Source organism: Hylobates moloch, unplaced genomic scaffold, assembly GCF_009828535.3.
Source record: "Hylobates moloch isolate HMO894 unplaced genomic scaffold, HMol_V3 SCAFFOLD_13, whole genome shotgun sequence".
Taxonomy (NCBI): Eukaryota; Metazoa; Chordata; class Mammalia; order Primates; family Hylobatidae; genus Hylobates; species Hylobates moloch.
The window spans coordinates 49765316-49783652 of NW_026652288.1; the positions used below are offsets into that span (position 1 = coordinate 49765316).

General features: G+C 40.4%; 1 protein-coding gene across 1 annotated transcript in view; it reads left to right on the forward strand.

Moving 5' to 3' along the window:
• LOC116480060 (zinc finger protein 723-like) overlaps nt 1-17701 on the forward strand; it is a 32344-nt gene extending 14643 nt beyond the window's left edge. The window contains 1 exon segment of the mRNA XM_032172021.1: nt 16776-17701. Coding sequence (XP_032027912.1) covers nt 16776-17701 — 926 coding nt within the window.
• The last annotated feature ends 636 nt before the right edge of the window (nt 17702-18337 follow it).

The following is an 18337-nucleotide window of genomic DNA, read 5'->3' on the forward strand; positions in this document are numbered from 1 at the left end:
CCCTCCAATACTTTCACCCTGATGAAGTCCTATTCTTTACCTCAAACTCACTCTTATTCTCATTTCTGTTCTTATGCAACCCTCTACCTCTCCCCAGCTATCTCCACCACACTATCAATCTCACTCACTCTCTCCTAGCCATTTCTAATCCTTCTTCAACAAACAATCACTGGCTTTGCATTTCTCTTTCCTCCAAAATTGCCGAGGCCTCGACTTACTGCTAAAAAGGGGACTGTATATTTTTAAATGAAAAGTGTTGTTTTTACCTGAATCAATCTGGCCTAGTATATGACAACACAAAAACTCAAAGATAGAGCCTAAAAACTTGCCAACCAAGCAAGTAATTATGCTGAACCCCCTTGGGCACTCTCTAATTGGATGTCCTGAGTCCTCCCATTCTTAGTCCTTTAATAGCTGTTTTTCTCCTTCTCTTATCTGGGCCTTGTGTCTTCTGTTTAGTTTCTCAATTCATCCAAAACCATATCCAGGCCATCACCAATCATTCTATACGACAAATGCTCCAATAACCCCACAATATCACCCCTTAACATAAAATCTTCCTTCAGCTTAATCTCTCCCACTCTAGGTTCCCATGCCACCCCTAATCCCGCTAGAAGCAGCCCTGAGAAACATCACCCATTATCTCTCCATACCACCTCCCCAGAATTTTCACCGCCCCAACACTTCAACACTATTTTATGTTATTTTTCTTATTAATATAAGAAGATAGGAATATCAGGCCTCTGAGCCCAAGCTAAGCCATCATGTCCCCTGTGACCTGCACGTATACATCCAGATGGCCTGAAGCAAGTGAAGAATCACAAAAGAAGTGAAAATGGCCAGTTCCTGCCTTAACTGATGACGTTACCTTGTGAAATTCCTTCTCCTGGCTCAGAAGCTCCCCTACTGAGCACCTTGTGACCCCCGCCCCTACCCACCAGAGAACAACCCCCTTTGACTGTAATTTCCACTACCTACCCAAATCCTATAAAACGGCCCCACCCCTATCTCCCTTTGCTGACTCTCTTTTTGGACTCAGCCTGCCTGTACCCAGGTGATTGAAAAGCTTTATTGCTCACACAAAGCCTATTTGGTGGTCTCTTCATTCGGAAGCACGTGACACAAACTATGTTAAGAACCTAAGAGACTAACAGCATCCTTGATCCCATCTCCATGAGGAAATGGGTTGGCACTGCAGAATGAGGCAATCCCCACATTCAGTTTTGCCAGACACTACTCCTCAACAACTGAAAGTGGACAACTGAAAGGCATCTAGAGTGTGTGTCTATCAGAGATCTCATTTTGGAGGTGGGGGGGTTATGGTCAAGATAATCTCCTCTGTTCCCTAGGGGCTTCCTCAGTCTCTAGTCTCAGGCCACACAGACCATGAGAAGTGACAAATGGATCTGCATGGGAAATACCAGGGAGGGAGAAAGAAACAACGGATGCTCCCCTGCTGCCCTACCCTCTCAACCCTCCTCAAAGATTCTGAAAGAATTGAGTTGGTGAGTGCGAATATTTTGCAGCAAGTTCTATTATTAGCCCTGAGAACAAAGGCTTCCCTTGCTCCCCTGCTGCCTTAGCTCTTTCCAGAATCTGCCTGTCTCCACCTTCTCCCATTGGCTACCAGGGAGGACCAGGCTTCTCTGCCAGCCTCCCCAGCCACAAACTGTCCTTAAGTGAAGGAGCAATGGGGCGATGGGACGAGGGAGTCCGCACTCCAGGGGAACTGGCTGGTTGCTGCCAAACAACTGCTCATTGTTTCTAGGCCACTCTGCAGTTCCCTCTTCTCTCCCATGTGAGTGACAGAAGCTGGGTGGATGGCAGAGCTGCTGCATTGTTTAGGAAAAATGGATTAGACACATGGCAATTCAGTGGTTTATTAAGCAGAGTGCAGCACTGCAGTCTCGATAAGGTTGTAGGCTTGTTTACAAGCTGTAAACCAAATTGTTACACTGTGAACTTGGCAAAGCAGGGGCTAATATTTCCATTCCCAATGGGTAAATTGAGGCTGGAAATTCCAGACTATCACAATTCAAAAGGACTAGCCCAGTTGTCTGTTAGTAAAGAAACAAAAAAGGACCAGAGAGAGCAAAGGAAGGTGATCAAGATCGCAGGCTGGCATCCAGGGCTAGAGCTCTGGTCCTATGGCCACGAGCAGAAGTGCTTTTTTTTTCTGTTACCTGCATTCTCCATGTTGTCCAAGCCTTTCCCCCAGTTCTTCACTGTCCCCTTTCAGTGCTGACTTTTCTCAGCCGTGACTTTCTCCTACCTCGCATTTCTATCCTGCATTATCTGAAAGCTCTGTAGAAGGAAGAGAGGCCAATCTGGGAGATAGGCTCCCTCAGGAAACAGGCTGGAGCTCATAAGTGCTGCCCAAAAAACAAAAAGTGACAAGCGTATGTATGCAAATTGGAGTTCCTAAGTGAATTCTAAGGGGAGGCCAGGGAAAGCCAAGGTCATTACAGGGAGCTGATTCCAAGGAAAGCGACATGGGTGGAGAAGCCTTTAGGAGATCACTTTCCTGAGCTACAGAGAGGCCTCTGAGGCTACTGGGTGGAATACGGCAGTGGGGACTGCTGGGATGGGAAGTGAGGGAGAGGAAGCATTCATCTGGCTTGGAGAGGATACAGACTGTTAAATTTTAAAAGTAGGAGGCTGTTAGCCTGAGACTGTGACGGCACTTTGAGTTGCTTTCTAACAAACTGCAACCTAATTTAAGAGCACAGGACTACTTCATCCGAATTCTCAGATATTGCATATTCAGTTCCAGACCACTGCAATAAAGCAAATATCACAGTAAAGTGAGTCATATGAATTTTTAGTTTCCCAGTGCATATAAAAGTTATGTTTACACTACACTGCCATCTATTAAGTGTGTGATTGCATTATGTCTAAAAATAGTATACATCTTAATATTAAAATATTCTATTAATTACTAAAAAATGCCAATGATCATCTGAACCTTCAGCAAACCATAACCTTGTTGCTGGTAGAGGGTCTTGCTTCCATGTTGATAGCTGATGACTGATCAGGGTAGTGGTTGCTAATGGTTGGTGTGCCTGTAGCAATTTCTTAAAATAAAACAATAACGTTTGTGCAATGATTGACTCTTTCATGAAAGATTTATCTGTAGCTTTCAATGCTGTTTGATAGCATTTTACCCACAGCAGAACTTCTTTCAAAATTTGAGTTAATCCTCTCAATCTCTACTGCTACTTTATCAATTAAGTTTATGTAATAGTCTAAATCTTTTGTTGTCATTTCTACAATGTTTACAACGTCTTCACCAGGAGTACATTGCATCCCAGGAAACCAATTTCTTTGCTAATCCATAAGAAATAACTGCTCATTTTTTTTTTTTTTTTTTGAGACGGGGTTTTGCTCTTGTTACCCAGGCTGGAGTGCGATGGTGCGATCTGGGCTCACTGCAGCCTCCACCTCCTGGGTTCAAGCGATTCTCCTGCCTAAGCCTCCCCAGTAGCTGGGATTACAGGTGCACTCCACCACACCTGGCTATTTTTTGTATTTCTAGCAGAGACAGTGTTTCACCATCTTGGCCAAGCTGGTCTTAAACTCCTGACCTCAGGTGACACACCAGCCTCAGCCTCCTAAAGTGCTGGTATTATAGGCGTGAGCCACTGCGCCCGGCCTCATTTGTTAGTTTTATCACAAACAGCAATTCCATGACATCTTCAGGCTTCACTTCTAATTCTATTTCTCTTGCTATTTCCACCACATCTGCAGTTACTTCCTCTACTGAAGTCTTGAACCCTTCAAAGTCATCCATGAGGGTTGGAATCAACAACTTCCAAATTCCTGTTAATGTTGATATTTTGACTTCACCCATGAATCACAAATGTTCTTAATGACATCTAGAATGGTGAATCTTTCCCGAAGGTTTTTTATTTACTTTGCCCAGATCCATCCATTTTGTAAAGCCTTACGAAATGTATTTCTTTAACAATACAACTTATAAGTTGAAGTTACTCCTTGATGAGCTGCAGAACAAATGTTTTATTAGCAGACATGAAAAAAATTAATTGTCTTTTACATCTCCATCAGAGCTCTGGAGTGGCCAGGTGCATTGTCAATGAACAGTAATATTTTGAAAAATAATATTTTTTTTCTGAGCAGTAGATTTCAACAGTGAGCTTAACATATTCAGTTAACCATGCTATAAAAAGATGTGCTGTCATCTATCCAGGCTTTTTTCCATCTATACATCATAAGCAGAATAGTTTTAGTATAAATCTCAAGGGCGCTAGGATTTTTGGAATGGTCAGTGAGGATTGTCTTCAACTTAAACCTCCAACTGCATTAGACACCAACAAGAGTCAGGCTGTCCTTTGAAGCTTGAAGGCATGTATTGATGTCTCCTCTCTATTTATGAGAGTCCTAGATGGGATCTTCTTCCAATAGAAGGTTGTTTTACTTACACTGAAAATTCGTTGTTTAGTGTAGCCACCTCCATCAATTACCCTAGCTAGATTTTCTGGATAATTTGCTGGAGCTTTTACATCAGCACTTTGCTGCTTCACCTTGCACTTCTATGCAATAGAGATAATGTATTTCCTTAAACCACATGAACCAACTTCTGCTAGTTTCAAACTTTTTTCCTGCAGTTTCCTCACCTCTCTCAGCCTTCACAGAGCTAAGAGTTTTATGAAGTTCATAGAAGAGAGTTAGAATCTTTGTCTGGATTAGGCTTTGGCTTAAGGGAATGTTGTGTCTTATGTGATCTACCCAGATCACTAAAACTTTCTTCATATCAGCAATAAGGCTGTTTCAGTTTCTTATCAATTGTGTGTTCACTAGAGTAGTAAGTTTAATTTCTTTTAAGAATTTTTCCTCTGCATTCACCACTTGGCTGTTTGGTGCAAGACGCCTAGCTGTTGGACTATCTCAGCTTTTGATATGGCTTCTTCACTAAGCCTAATCGTTTTTAGCTTTTGATTTGAAGTGAGAGATATGCGACTCTTCCTTTGGCTTAAACACTTAGAAGCCATTGCAGGGTTGTTAATTGGCCTAATTTCAATATTGTTGTGTTTCAAGAAATAAGGAGGCTGGAGGAAAGGGAGGAAGATGAAGTGGGGGGACAGCCAATCGATGGAGCAGTCAGAAAACACACACAACCTTTATCAATTAACTTTGCCATCATGTTTGTGCAGTTTGTGGTGTCCCAGAACAAGTACAATAGTAACATTAAAGATCACTGATCACAGATCACCATAGCATGAAAAAGTTTGAACTATTACAAGAATATCAACAATGTGACACAGAGACATGAAGGAGCACATGTTATTGGGAAAATGGTGCTAATAGACTTGCTCCATGCAAGGTTGCCACAAATCTTCAATTTGTAATAAGTTCAATATCTGCAAAGTACAATAAAATAAAACACAACAAAATGAGTATGCCTGGAACTTTTTTTTTAACAAAAGCCAATTACAAATAGTTAAACTTCAACCAATCACAGGCAGCCAACTCATCACATCATGCCCAAAAAAGGCAAATGCTTCATCACACCATGTCCAAATAAGGCAGATTCCTAGCTATCAGATGATATCTCTACTCAGCTTCTGTGTGTAGACTGTAAAATCTCACTGCTCACACTGCTTGGCTGAGCTTTCTAAACTTTGTCTGGTTCTATGTTGTATTAGTCAACAGAGTTGACATTAGTCAACATTAGTTCTCCAGAGGGAAATTACTAATGGGATATATGTATATATGAAAGGAGTTGAGTAGGGAGAACTGGCTCACACGATCTCAAGGCAGAGTCCCACAATAGGCCCCCTGTAAACTGAGGAAGAAAAGAGCCAATAGTCCAAAAGGCTCAAAAGCAGGGAAGCCGACAGTGCAGCCTTCAGTCTGTCACCAAAGGCCTGAGAGCCCCCGGCAAACACTGGTGTAAGTCCAAGTGTTCAGAGGCCAAAGAACCTGGAGGCTGATGTCCAAAGGCAGGAGGAAAGGGAGGAAACATCCGGCATGGGAGAAGGATGAAAGCCAGAAGACTCAGTAAGCCAGCTTATCCCACATTTTCCCAACTTCTTTGTTCTAGCTGAGTTAGCAACCAACTGAATGGTGCCCACACACATTGAGGGTGGGCTTTCCTCTCCCAGTCTACTAACTCAAATGTCAGTCTCCTCTGGAAACTGCCTCGCAGACACACCCAAAAACAATACTTTACCCCCTATCTAGGCATCCTTCAATCCAACCAAGTTGACACCTAATGTTAACCATCACATTAGTGCTGACTGATTCATGAATCATTCTTTGCTCAAATAAATTCTTTTAAATCTAATTTGTGTAAATTTTTAACAAGTTCTCCAGAGTTGCTGAAATCTAGGGATTGGGTATTTATTTCAAGTTAGCTCTGCTCAGGTATTTGGCTCTAGTTAGATTCAAAGACAGCTCAAGAGCACCCTGAGGGTTTCCTCATTTTTTAAAATGGGGATAATAATATAAAGGTTGCTTTCCTCTCAAGTTATTGTTGTGAAGATCAGACAAAAGAATAAGAGAGTGCTTTCTAAACCAAGTCAAATATATACCAGGGAATTATATTTTTTTTACAAGTTGCAGTTATGGCACAGCTACTTCTTTTTCATATTCCACCGCTCCCTAAACTTACCAGTTATTGTATCAACATTTTAAGAAAAAAATACATTGTTCTTCATTTTAACCTGTTGACTTTCAACAGGGTGAGTCAGGATGCAGTGATCTGTGTAAGGGTGCCTTCTGATCTTGGCACATGCAGGAGGAGTAGAGAAATCTACACAGGACTCAGAGTAAAGAAACCTTGATTCTTGTCTCATCATGGCTCCAACCTGCTTCCTGACCCTGGACAAGTCTCTCTCCATCTTTCAGCCTCAGTGTTCTCATCCACTTCCAATTCCACCTGCAGCAGCCCACATCTTCTATCTACCCCTTTCCTGCCATAGTTTTTCTCCATAGAACTTACCCTATTTCACATTTTATGTTTACTTACTTAATGTGTTCATTGTCTCTTTCTCTTTAGTAGAATGTAAGCTCATGAGGGAAGGTATTTTTGTCCTTTTTGTCCACTACTATATCCTCAAGGGCTAGAATACTGCTTTATGCCTGAGTCGCTCTGTGACTAAATACATGAAGGAATGAAGACTAAAGATATTAAACTAGATTACCTCAGATTTACCAATGTTAATTGTTTGAATCTTTGATTTAATCATGAGGTATTTTTCCATGTGGTTTCTTTCTACCTTGCATTATCCTCCCCCAAATGAATTATAAGAAATACTTCCACATTCAATGAGCTTAAAAACAGCCAGAATGATTCAAGTTAGATCTAAAGGCTTTCTTATACATTGAAATGAATTCTACGTCAGTTCCTACAACAGAAATAGATCTCAATTTTTCCATTTGAATACAACATGCTTCTCAATGTATATCACTACTAGAATGCAGGCACTGGGCCCTTCTGTTCATACATATGCCCAAAGAAACAAGGTAAGCAATTTGAAGGTAGAGCCTTAGAAGCTACCCGATAGAACAGTATGAGGGAAGCCTGGGCTCATTTCCTGTCCTTGAGGAGTCTAGTTCTTCAGAAGGAAGTGATCCTGCCCAGTTGCAAAGAGATGGTTGAGATTATTTTTTTGCCAAGTTTATCTGTTACTAAAAATGCCTTAAAAATGCATTGGGCTGTGCTATAGATTTGAGTTTATTCCTTCTGAAACTCATGTTGGAATTGTATCCCCAGTGTGGCAGTGTTGGGAGGTGGGGCATAGTTGGAGGCTTTTGGGTTATAAGGGAAGATCCCTCCTAAATAGATTAATGTTCTCTTGTGGGGGCGAGTTCTTCTTCTCTCTTGTTCTCATAGGAATAGATTAGTTCGTGGGAGAGTGGTTTGTTAACAAGAGCCTGGCTTCCTTGGTTTCTCTCTCTTGCTTCCTGTCTCACCATGTGATATGTTTGCATGACCTGCCTTTCTATTTTCCACCATGATTGGAAGCAGCCTGAGGCCCTCACCAGATACAGCTGCCCAATCTCAAACTTTCTAGCCATCAGCATTGTGAGGTAAAAAAACCTCTGTTCTTTATAAAAATTACTCAGCCTCACATATTCTATTATAGCAACACAAAAAAGACTAAAAGACTATTTCAGTTTGTCCAGTGGGTGTCAGGATGACTCAGCTGAAGAAAGAGCAGACTGAGTAGGAACTGAGTCATTGCTTACATGTCTAAGCCATGCTGTTACCTGCAAAGAACGGAGAACGGATGTTCTTCCTGCCAGAGAATGGGAGGAGAGAAAGAGCTAAGATTTCAGTATAACAAAGTTAAGACAGGATCCAAAAGGGATCTAACTGTCAGTGATAATAAGGAAGCACATGACGATTACTGAGAAAGTGCTAAAAACTTCTGCTTTGGAAATTCTTGCAAACAAAAATTTTCCATAGAATTCAAAAGGCTGGGAGTTCAGAAAAACCTTTAAGAATTCATGGCAATTAAGAAATGTGGGCCGGGCGTGGTGGCTCATTCCTGTAATCCCAGCATTTCGGGAGGCCGAGACAGGTGGATCACCTGAGGTCAGGAGTTCGAGACCAGCCTGGCCAACATGGTGAAACCACGTCTCTACTAAAAATACAAAAAATTAGCTGGGTGTGGTGGTGGGTGCCTGTAATCCCAGCTACTTGGGAGGCTGAGGCAGGAGAATCGCTTGAACCTGGGAGGTGGAGGTTGCAGGGGGCTGAGATTTGTGCCATTGCACTCCAGCGTGGGCAACAAGAACAAAACTCTGTCTCAAAAAAAAAAAATGTGATTAAAAGTCAAATATGCATGTAGAAAGGTAGAAGTATTGGGAGTAGAAAGGGATGATTAATTCCTGATGATCAATTTTTGAGGTCCTACCCAAGAGTCTATTATACTTTCTTCTTAGAAGAAAAATGGTTGAAACATCTTCATCCTCAATGTGTCTGTACCCCTGTGAAAGGGAAATAAAATCTCAGGACCCCCAACTCACTATACCAAAGGGAAAAATAAAGCTTTGAAACTGAGTCATGTAAAATGCTAACTTTACTTTTGTTTCTAAACAAATAGTTATGAGACAGGAGGACATACACCTACTCAAGGGGCCTCCCTCACCTTGACAATGTAAATTAACAGCTTATCTTTACAGGTATGGAACAAAAGGAAACTAAAAATTGTCCCCCTGTCCACCCTGAGATGAATGCATATTTGACTTCTGCTCTTTGTTTACTTTACCTTAAGCAAAGTACAGATTTATGAAGTGCAAGACAAATATATAATTGGCTATTCCTCTATCTTTTCCTTTTCACATGTAACAGGTAGATTCAGTGATGGCTAACCCAAGCCACACAAGAATGTGATCATAGTCTCCCTTTTTTTTTTCCTTCCTCCTTTCCCCACCCACCCACTTTTTCCACTTTAAATATTGAAGCCCTCAAAATGCTCTTTGGAAAAATTGTGGGCCACAGATCCTACCGTGGCTTGTGTCTCTTCTTCCTAGGGACAACCTCAACCTTGACAAAATGAACCTTTAAATTAATAGAGACACTGTTTTTGGTTTGCAAATTGGCAACCATGATGAAATTCTGAGTGGAGGTGGCCCTTGACCTGTGGCAAATCTCCTAACAGTGCCTGATACCAACTTGGGCTATTTTTATTGCTCAAACCAATAGGACAACTTGCTGAGGTCTGGGAGCTTCATCCTCTCCAGTGAAGCCTTGATCCCCCAAAACTGGAGTGAGATCTAAGGTTTATTTTCCTATTACAGTTCCATTCTGGAGTTCTGCTTGCTTCTGGAAAGGAAGGTGACTTTTCCTGCTTTTACAATGGTAGAGAGCAGTTTTAGCCTGAGCCTCATTCCTGGATAACAGCTAAGTTGAGATTTTGTCTTAAAAATTCTCTTTAATGACTAAGTTAGTGCCAGAAGTATTCAAACCAGAGTGACTCCATCTTGAATAGGGGATGGGTAAAATTATGCTGAGACCTGCTGGGCTACATTCTTAGTCACACGATGAGAAAGAAGGTTGGCACAAGATAAAGGTCACAAAGATCCCACTGATAAAACAGGATGCAGTAAAGAAGCCAGCCAAAACCCAACAAATCCAAGATAGCAATGAAAGTGACCTCTAGTCATTCTCATTGCTCATTATACACTAATTATAATGCATTAGCATGCTAAAAGACACTCCTAACAGCACCATGACAGTTTAGAATGCCATGGCAATGTCAGGAAGTTGCCCTGTATGGCCTAAAATGGGGAGGAACCATCAGTTCCAGGAATTGCCTTTCCCTTTACTGGAAAACTTATAAATAATCCACCCCTTGCTTAGCATATAATCAAGAAATAACAATAAAAATAGCCAAACAACATCCCTTAGGGCTGCTCTGTCTATGGAGTAACCACCCTTTTATGTTTTTACTTTCTTGATAAACTTGCTTTCACTCTACTGTGTGGACTCTGTGGACTCACCCCTAATTTTTCTTTCATGAGATCTAAGAACCCTCTTTCCACTAACATAAAGATTGACAACCAGCTATTCTTAACTTCTCCTTACAATCAGAGTACTCAGTAATCATGTAAATTGTATGAGCCCTTCCATAGTTAAGTCATAACCTTATTAATAACCTTATTAATGCTTATTGGCTTCATTGGGGAGGTTACCCTTTGTAAAGATGCTCAAAAGCCAGAAATATCAGCTATTTGCCTCAGCTAAAATCTGGTAATAATGAGACAGCCAGGTGGGAAGGGCTCCCTGGCAAAACTCCAGCTGGCTTGCACACTGGGAGGAGTGCACTCTGGGGTGGAGGCACAGAAGTTCATGCCATTTGCAGTGGGGAGGAGCCTGGCATCTCCTCTTCCTGTGTGGAACCTGGGATTCAATCTGCAAGGCAGAAAGCACACTCTCTCACTTCACCAAGAGTCTCTGTTTTTCCATTTTTCCCCGCTTTTCACCCAATAAAATCTTTACTTGTCAGGCCTCTGAGATTTTGTGCCACCCCAACACTTCACTATTTCATTTTATTTTTCTTATTAATACAAGAAGACAGGAATGTCAGGCCTCTGAGCACAAGCTAAGCCATCATGTCCCCTGTGACCTGCACGTATACACCCGGATGGCCTGAAGCAACTAAAGATCCACAAAAGAAGTGAAAATAGCCCTCATCTTTACCCATCTGAGGAACTTCTCTACTTTCTAGACAGATTTGGTGAGAACTCCCCAGACATTTCACACCAACAAGCTGCCACACTTCTCTGCATCTACTTACAGCACCTTTCTCCTTATGTCAATTGCACTCCCCCACCCCATATTTGGACCCCTAACCACAAAAACAACTATCCTATCCCTGTTGCCGCTCCTTTGTGCATCTCCTGACAACAGCCTACTGGAATCCCTTTAGGCAACCTTCCACTGTCCACATGTTCCTTTACTCTTTATCTCCAGAACCCAGCCACACACATTATCAAACAGATGGTAGCATTCCCACTTCACATTACTGATAAGACCTCTATCATTACTGACAAACTAAAAAACATTGGCAGTGACTATTGTTTAGGAAGACACCTACCCTGCATCTCACTCCATCCTTGGGTACCCTCCGCCTGCTCATCTGAGTCTCCTGCTAGTCCCTCCTCTTGCTTGTTTATACCCAGCCCCATGAATAGCAGTGAAAGGTTACTTGTAGACACTATGTGCTTTCTCATACACCATGAAAACTGAACCCCTCCCTCTACACAGTGGCACCATCAATCCCCATTACAGCCTCTAACAGCTGCTGCCTTTGCTGGATCTCTAGGATTTTGGGTGCAGGATTCCTCTTTCAGTACACCCTCTCACCTTTTCACTTTAAATTTCCAGTTCTGCCTGGCAAAAGGTCTCTACTTTTTATGTGGCTCTTTCACCTACATGTGCCTACCTGCCAACTGGACAGGCACATGTACTCTAGTCTTCCTTACCCCCAAAATCCAGTTTGCAGATGGGAACGAACAACTGCCTGTCCCCCTCATGACATCAACATGATGAAAAAGAGTCATCCCACTAATCCCTTTACTTGTGGGTCTAGGACTTTCTGCCTCCACTGTTGCACTTGGAACTGGAATAGCAGGCATCTCAACCACTGCCATGACATTCTGTACCCTCTCTAATGACTTCTCTGCTAACATTACAGATATATCACAAACTTTATCTGTTCTCCAAGCCCAGGTTGACTCTTTAGCTGCAGTTGTCCTCCAGAACTGCCAAGTCCTTGATTTACTCACTGCTGAAAAAGGAGGACTTTGTATATTTTTAAATGAAGAGTGTTGTTTTACCTAAATCAATCTGGCCTGGTATATGACAACATAAAAAAACTCAAGCATAGAGCCCAAAAACTCACAACCAAGCAAACAATAATGTTGAACCCCCTTGGACACTCTCTAATTGGATGTCCTGGGTACTCCCAATTCTTAGTCTTTTAATACCTATTTTTTTCCTTCTTTTATTTGGACCTTGTGTCTTTCATTTAGTTTCTCAATTCATACAAAACCGCATCCAGGCCATCACCGGTAATTCTATATTACAAATGCTCCTTCTAACAACCCCACGATATAATCCCTTACCCCAAAATCTTTCTTCAGCTGAATCTCTCCCACTGTAGGTTCCCATGCTGCCCCTAATCCCACTCAAAGCAGCCCTGAGAAACATTTCCCATTATCTCTCCATACCACCCCCAAAACTTTTTGCTGCCCCAACACTTTACCACTATTTTGTTTTATTTTTCTTATTAATGGCCTGAAGCAACTGAAGATCCACAAAAGAAGTGAAAATAGCCTTAACTGATGACATTCCACAACTGTGATTTGTTTCTGCCCCACCCTAACTGATCAATGTACTTTGTAATCTCTCCCACGCCTAGGAAGGTTTTTTGTAATTCTTCCCACCCTTGAGAATGTAGTTTGTGAGATCCACCCTCTGCCTGCAAAACATTGCTCCTAACTCCACTGCCTATCCCAAAACCTGTAAGTGTAGCAGGACGAGCAGCAGACAAAACTCCTCAGACACTGGGTTAAAGAAGGAAGTGGTTTATTTGGCCGAGAGCATCAGCAAGACTCCTGTCTCAAGAGCTGAGCTCCCCGAGTGAGCAATTCCTGTCCCTTTCAAGGGCTCACAACTCTAAGGGGGTGTGTGTGAGAGGATCATGATTGATTGAGCAAGCAAGGAGTACATGACTGGGGGCTGCACGTACTGGTAATCAGAATGAAACAGAACATGACAGGGATTTTTACAATGCCTTTCCATACAATGTCTGGAATCTATAGATAACATAACCGGTTAGGTCAGGGATCGATCTTTAATTGCCAGGCTTAGGTCAGGCAGGCCCAGGCCTGGTTTTGGGTCTGGTTCCTTGGTTTCAGGTCTGGTTCCTAGGCACCGGGCTACCTGCCTTTAGTTTTGCTTCTCGTTTTTTTTCTGAGTATAAAACAATATAAAACAATATGAGAGGGTCTGTCTCTCTTCTCTCATTTCCCCCCTTTGAGACTCTCACTTTTTATTAGTGGAAGTTCTCACTCTTATTTTCACTACTTATGTCTTCCTGTGCAATAGATTGATAATGATTCATATAGTACACTTCCTTCTTAGATGAGTAGCCATTCATCTTCAGTCTGTACCCCTCTGGAATGCATCCTGAAATCCTGGGACTCCCTTTAAAAGCACCTTTTTTCCTTGCTCCTCCATTGTTCTCTCTTCACTGATAACTGTGTCTCCATACTATGGGATACTCCCCTCAGATGCATTCTCCAAACTGGAAAGAGTTGATTTCCCAAACCCTAAACTGGTTGGCTTAGGATTGGGCTCAGGGGAAGGGAACCCAAAAGCCTGACATGCCCACATAAGGGTAAAGTTTTTTTACCAGTCGGGCTTTTGGCCTCCCTGTCCTCTTGCCATCTTGGATGCCCACTTGAGAGGACCCAAAATAATTTTCAACAGCCTGGGATTCCTTTGGGAGAAACAGAAAAGTCACTACAAACTCCATTTTAGGACGAACCTCTGTTTTCCTCATGGAACCCTCAGAGTTGTAAGCAGAGAGATTCTTAAATCTAACACTTCTCTTTATTGTCATAAGTCGTGCCTCCATTTAAAGTGCTTTTCCTGGCTTTCTTAACGAAAATGTACTTACACCATTTCTTTTTTTATTTCCTTGGTTTGAGCATATAATGATCTTTTAGGCCCAACTTCTTAGCTCTGTACCTTGAGATTTAAATTCTCTATCTGATTTCACCTAAGAGTTGTTGCTTTAGAATGCAAATTTAGAGCTGTCTAGCTGACAATTGCCTAGGGCAATGAGACAGACTCTCAAAAAAATTGCAAGTCTACAATGGGGCAGAGAAATTTTGAAAACTGACAAAATAATAATCTTGTAAATCTATAAGATCCACTTCGGTCTGCTACTATATGTCTATATATGTCAGGGGTATATAATGTTTTACTACTGAAATATATAAAAGAGCTCTAATTGGCTTAAAGAAAAAAGTACTTAAATCAAATATTTTATCAGAAAAATTAAAACTTTAACTCAAATACCTTTCAGTTCACATGACTTTAGTAATCTTTGGTAAAGATCTTTTTTAAATCTTTGGTAAAATAAAATAGAAACATCTTCAGATTAGTTTAACAGATCAGATACTATCTCTGCTAAATGTTTTAAGATATAAAAATTTGCTTACAGATCTATTTAATGTGCATACACACCAGGGAATTTCAAGGGAATGATTATCCAATAACCCAACGAGGTCCAGATGCTTATATACCCTTCTTCATAGAAGAAGGTGAGATGGGGAGTGGGTATAGGAGTAATTGATTTTCAGGGAGAATGTGCTCTAGGGGAGGTGGCAGGAAGGGGAAGAGTAGAATTTCACAGTAAACAAAAGTTGTTTCATTATGTAGATAAACTTTCCCATGTAACCCCTCTGAGTTACCCTCAGAAGAATAAATGAAAAGCCTGTCTGGATGTGATGACTCCCAGTCTTTTCTCTGGTAGTTAATATTTCCTGGTTATTTGATGAGATTATGAGGGAGAAAATCTTAAAACAATTGTATTTCTTTTGTAAAGAAGCTCCCCTACTCAGAAGAGGAAATTTCTCAGTACTTGGAAAAGAAAGAAGATCAGAAAGGCAGGGGAAAGTCAGAGAGACACCTTGGTTCTGAGGGTTTTTATTTCCTTTAATTCAAGCACTCAGCATACCAAAACACCATATTCTGGAGCATTATCTTCTAAGTCCCAAAATGGCATGCTATGGTACGCAAATTTTGAAATAGTTAAAATACCTAGGAATCCAATTTATAAGGCATCTGATGATCCAATCACTCGTCAAAGTCATTCTCCGATATCATGTTTGTTGTGTTAAGTGTAGAGTTGTGGCAAAATTTTGGTCAGATCAAGTCTAAGTTCTTGGTGTGTTTTTAATATTCTGATTATATATATGCAGGAGGGATTCAGAGGCATTTCCGATATACATTCTAGACATTTCTTCAAAGGGTTCCAATGGGACTGAGTGACATCACCTACATTAACATTCAGCTGAATAACTCACATCTTATTGTCTTTTTTGCCTTGCTACATTATCCCTATTCCCTCATTTCCTCACTCTCTCTTGCTCCCAAATAATCTTTTGTACCCAAATCCTTGTGGTATAAAATGCACAAGGTTTTATACTTTGCTTTTAGGAAAACCCAAAACAAGAGAGAGGTTGATTTTAAGAAACGAGAAAAAACATTAGTAATCAGTTTTTTGCACACATGTTGTAGATTTAAACAGGATAATTGAGTCCTTTCTTCATTAATAAATAGGTGTGTGAATACATGGGAATAAATCTAACGAAATATTTTAAGATATGTTTACTGAAAAATGCAAGCATTATAAAAAAGAAATTTTAAAAACACCTATAACATAGAAATTCAAGGATATGCTATGTTTATGGATTGGAAACTTAATATTTTGAAAATTGCAATCTTAGAAATTGATCTATAGATTGAATACAATCTCATTTTTAAAACTAGGAAGGTTTTCTGGTAGAAGTTGATGAGAATCTTCTAAAATTTATATGAAAATGAGAAGGGCCAAAAATAGTAATGGCACTCTTGAAGATAAAAGGCAAGGCTGAAGAACTTATCAAAAATTAGCAATTATAAAGGTATAGTAATTCTGAGGTGCAGTAATTGTTGCAAGCACAGATAAGTAGACCAAAGGGCTGATGAGAGTACAGAAGCCCACCAAGGCACATGCAATCACCTGGTTTATAACAAAAGCATCAATTGCAATACAGAGAATAAAGTTATTTGTTTTCAGTAAGTGATACTGGAACAATGAGAGTAGTATTAAACAAAAAAAAATGGATCCAACAAAAAAATTCGTCATGACTCTTACTTTATACAATATGCAAAACTTAATTCCAGATTGATTACATATCTCAATGTGAAAGACAAAATAATAAAGATTTTGAAAAATATTTAGGAAAATATCATCATGATTTTGGTGTATTCCTTAATACACCAAAATTAATACACCAAAGATTTCTTAAGGTGCAAAAAAGTGCTAACAACAAAGAAAAGCTCTGCGGACTAGTGACCTGCAAGTATTGGGAGATCCACAGCTAAGATGTCAGGACTCCCTGGAAGCCTCGAAAGGACAGAGTCTCCAGGCTGGAGTGCAGCAGTGCAATCTCCATTCACTGCAACCTCCGCCTCCCGGCTTCAATCGATTCTCCTGCCTCAGCATCCTGAGTAGCTGGGATTACAGACCTACGGCCAGAGCAGGGCATAAAAGATTCTTTCCAAAAAGTAATACTGAGAAGATATGGAAAATATGAACATGACAATTTACAATTAAGAAAAGGCTGTGAAAGTGTAGATGAGTGTAAAATGCACCAATGGGGTTATGATGAACTTAACCAACGTTTGACAACTACCCTGAGCACAATATTTCAGTGTGATAAATATGTGAAAGTCTTTCATAAATTTTCAAGGTCAAATAGCCATAAGATAAGACACACTGGAAATAATTCTTTCAAATGTAAAGAATGTGGCAAATTATTTAGCATGCTTTCACACCTAACTCAATACGAAAGACATCATACTAGGGTGAATTGTTACAAATTTGAAGAATGTGGCAAAGCCTGCAATTAGTCCTCAGCCCTTACTCAACATAAGAGAATTTATACTGGAGAGAAACCCTACAAATGTGAAGAATGTGGCAAAGCCTTCACTGTGTCCTCAAGCCTTATTCAGCATAAGAGAATTCATACTGGAGAGAAACCCTACAAATGTAAAGAATGTGGCAAAGCCTTTAAGCAGTCCTCACACTTTGCTACACATAAGAGAGTTCATACTGGAGAGAAACCCTACAACTGTGAAGAATGTGGCAAAGCTTTCAGCCAGTCCTCACACCTTATTAGACATAAGGTAATTCACACTGGAGAGAAAAGCTACAAATGTGAAGAATGTGACAAAGCTTTTAACCTCTCTGGACACCTTACTATACATAAGAGAATTCATACTGGAGAGAAACCCTACAAATGTGAAGAATGTGGCAAAGCCTTTAACCAGTCCTCAGCTCTTAATACACATAAGATAATTCATACTGGAGAAAGACCTTACAAATGTAAACAATGTGGCAAAGGATTTAACCAAGCCTCAACCCTTACTAAACATGATAATTCATACTAAAAGGAAACCCTACAAATATGAAGAATGTGGCAAAGCTTTTAACTAGTATTCAACCCTTAGTAAACAATTCATACTAGAGAAAAACCCTACAAATGTGAAGAATGTGGCAAAGCATTTAACAAGTCCTTAATTTTTAACAGACATAAGATAATTCATACTAAACAGATACCATAAAGCTTAAAGATGTGATAATGCTTTTTACCAAATGTCGAACTTTTCTAAACATAATGCTGGTGAGAACTCCTAGAAATATGTTGTCTCACATGATTGTAGGTAACATACTTTATACCGGAGACAACTCCTACAAGTGTGAAGAATGAGTCAAAACTTTTGACACATTCTTAATGCTCACACCTAAAGCGTGATAAGCAAACTCTCTGGTTTGCTAAATGCTCACACTTTTGCTCACACCCTAATGCACAGGAAATAATTTATATTTGAGACAAATTGTACAAATATAAAGAATGTGACAAAGCTATTAATATCTGCTCACATCTTAACATCAGAGAGTTAATACAAACATTATAGGTGCAACTGCTGTCAAAAGATCTTTCAGAAAATATAAGCCTTTAAAGTGTATTAAATTTATTGCTGTAAATTCTTATGGCTTACAGTTCAGAATCTCTTCATGCAAAT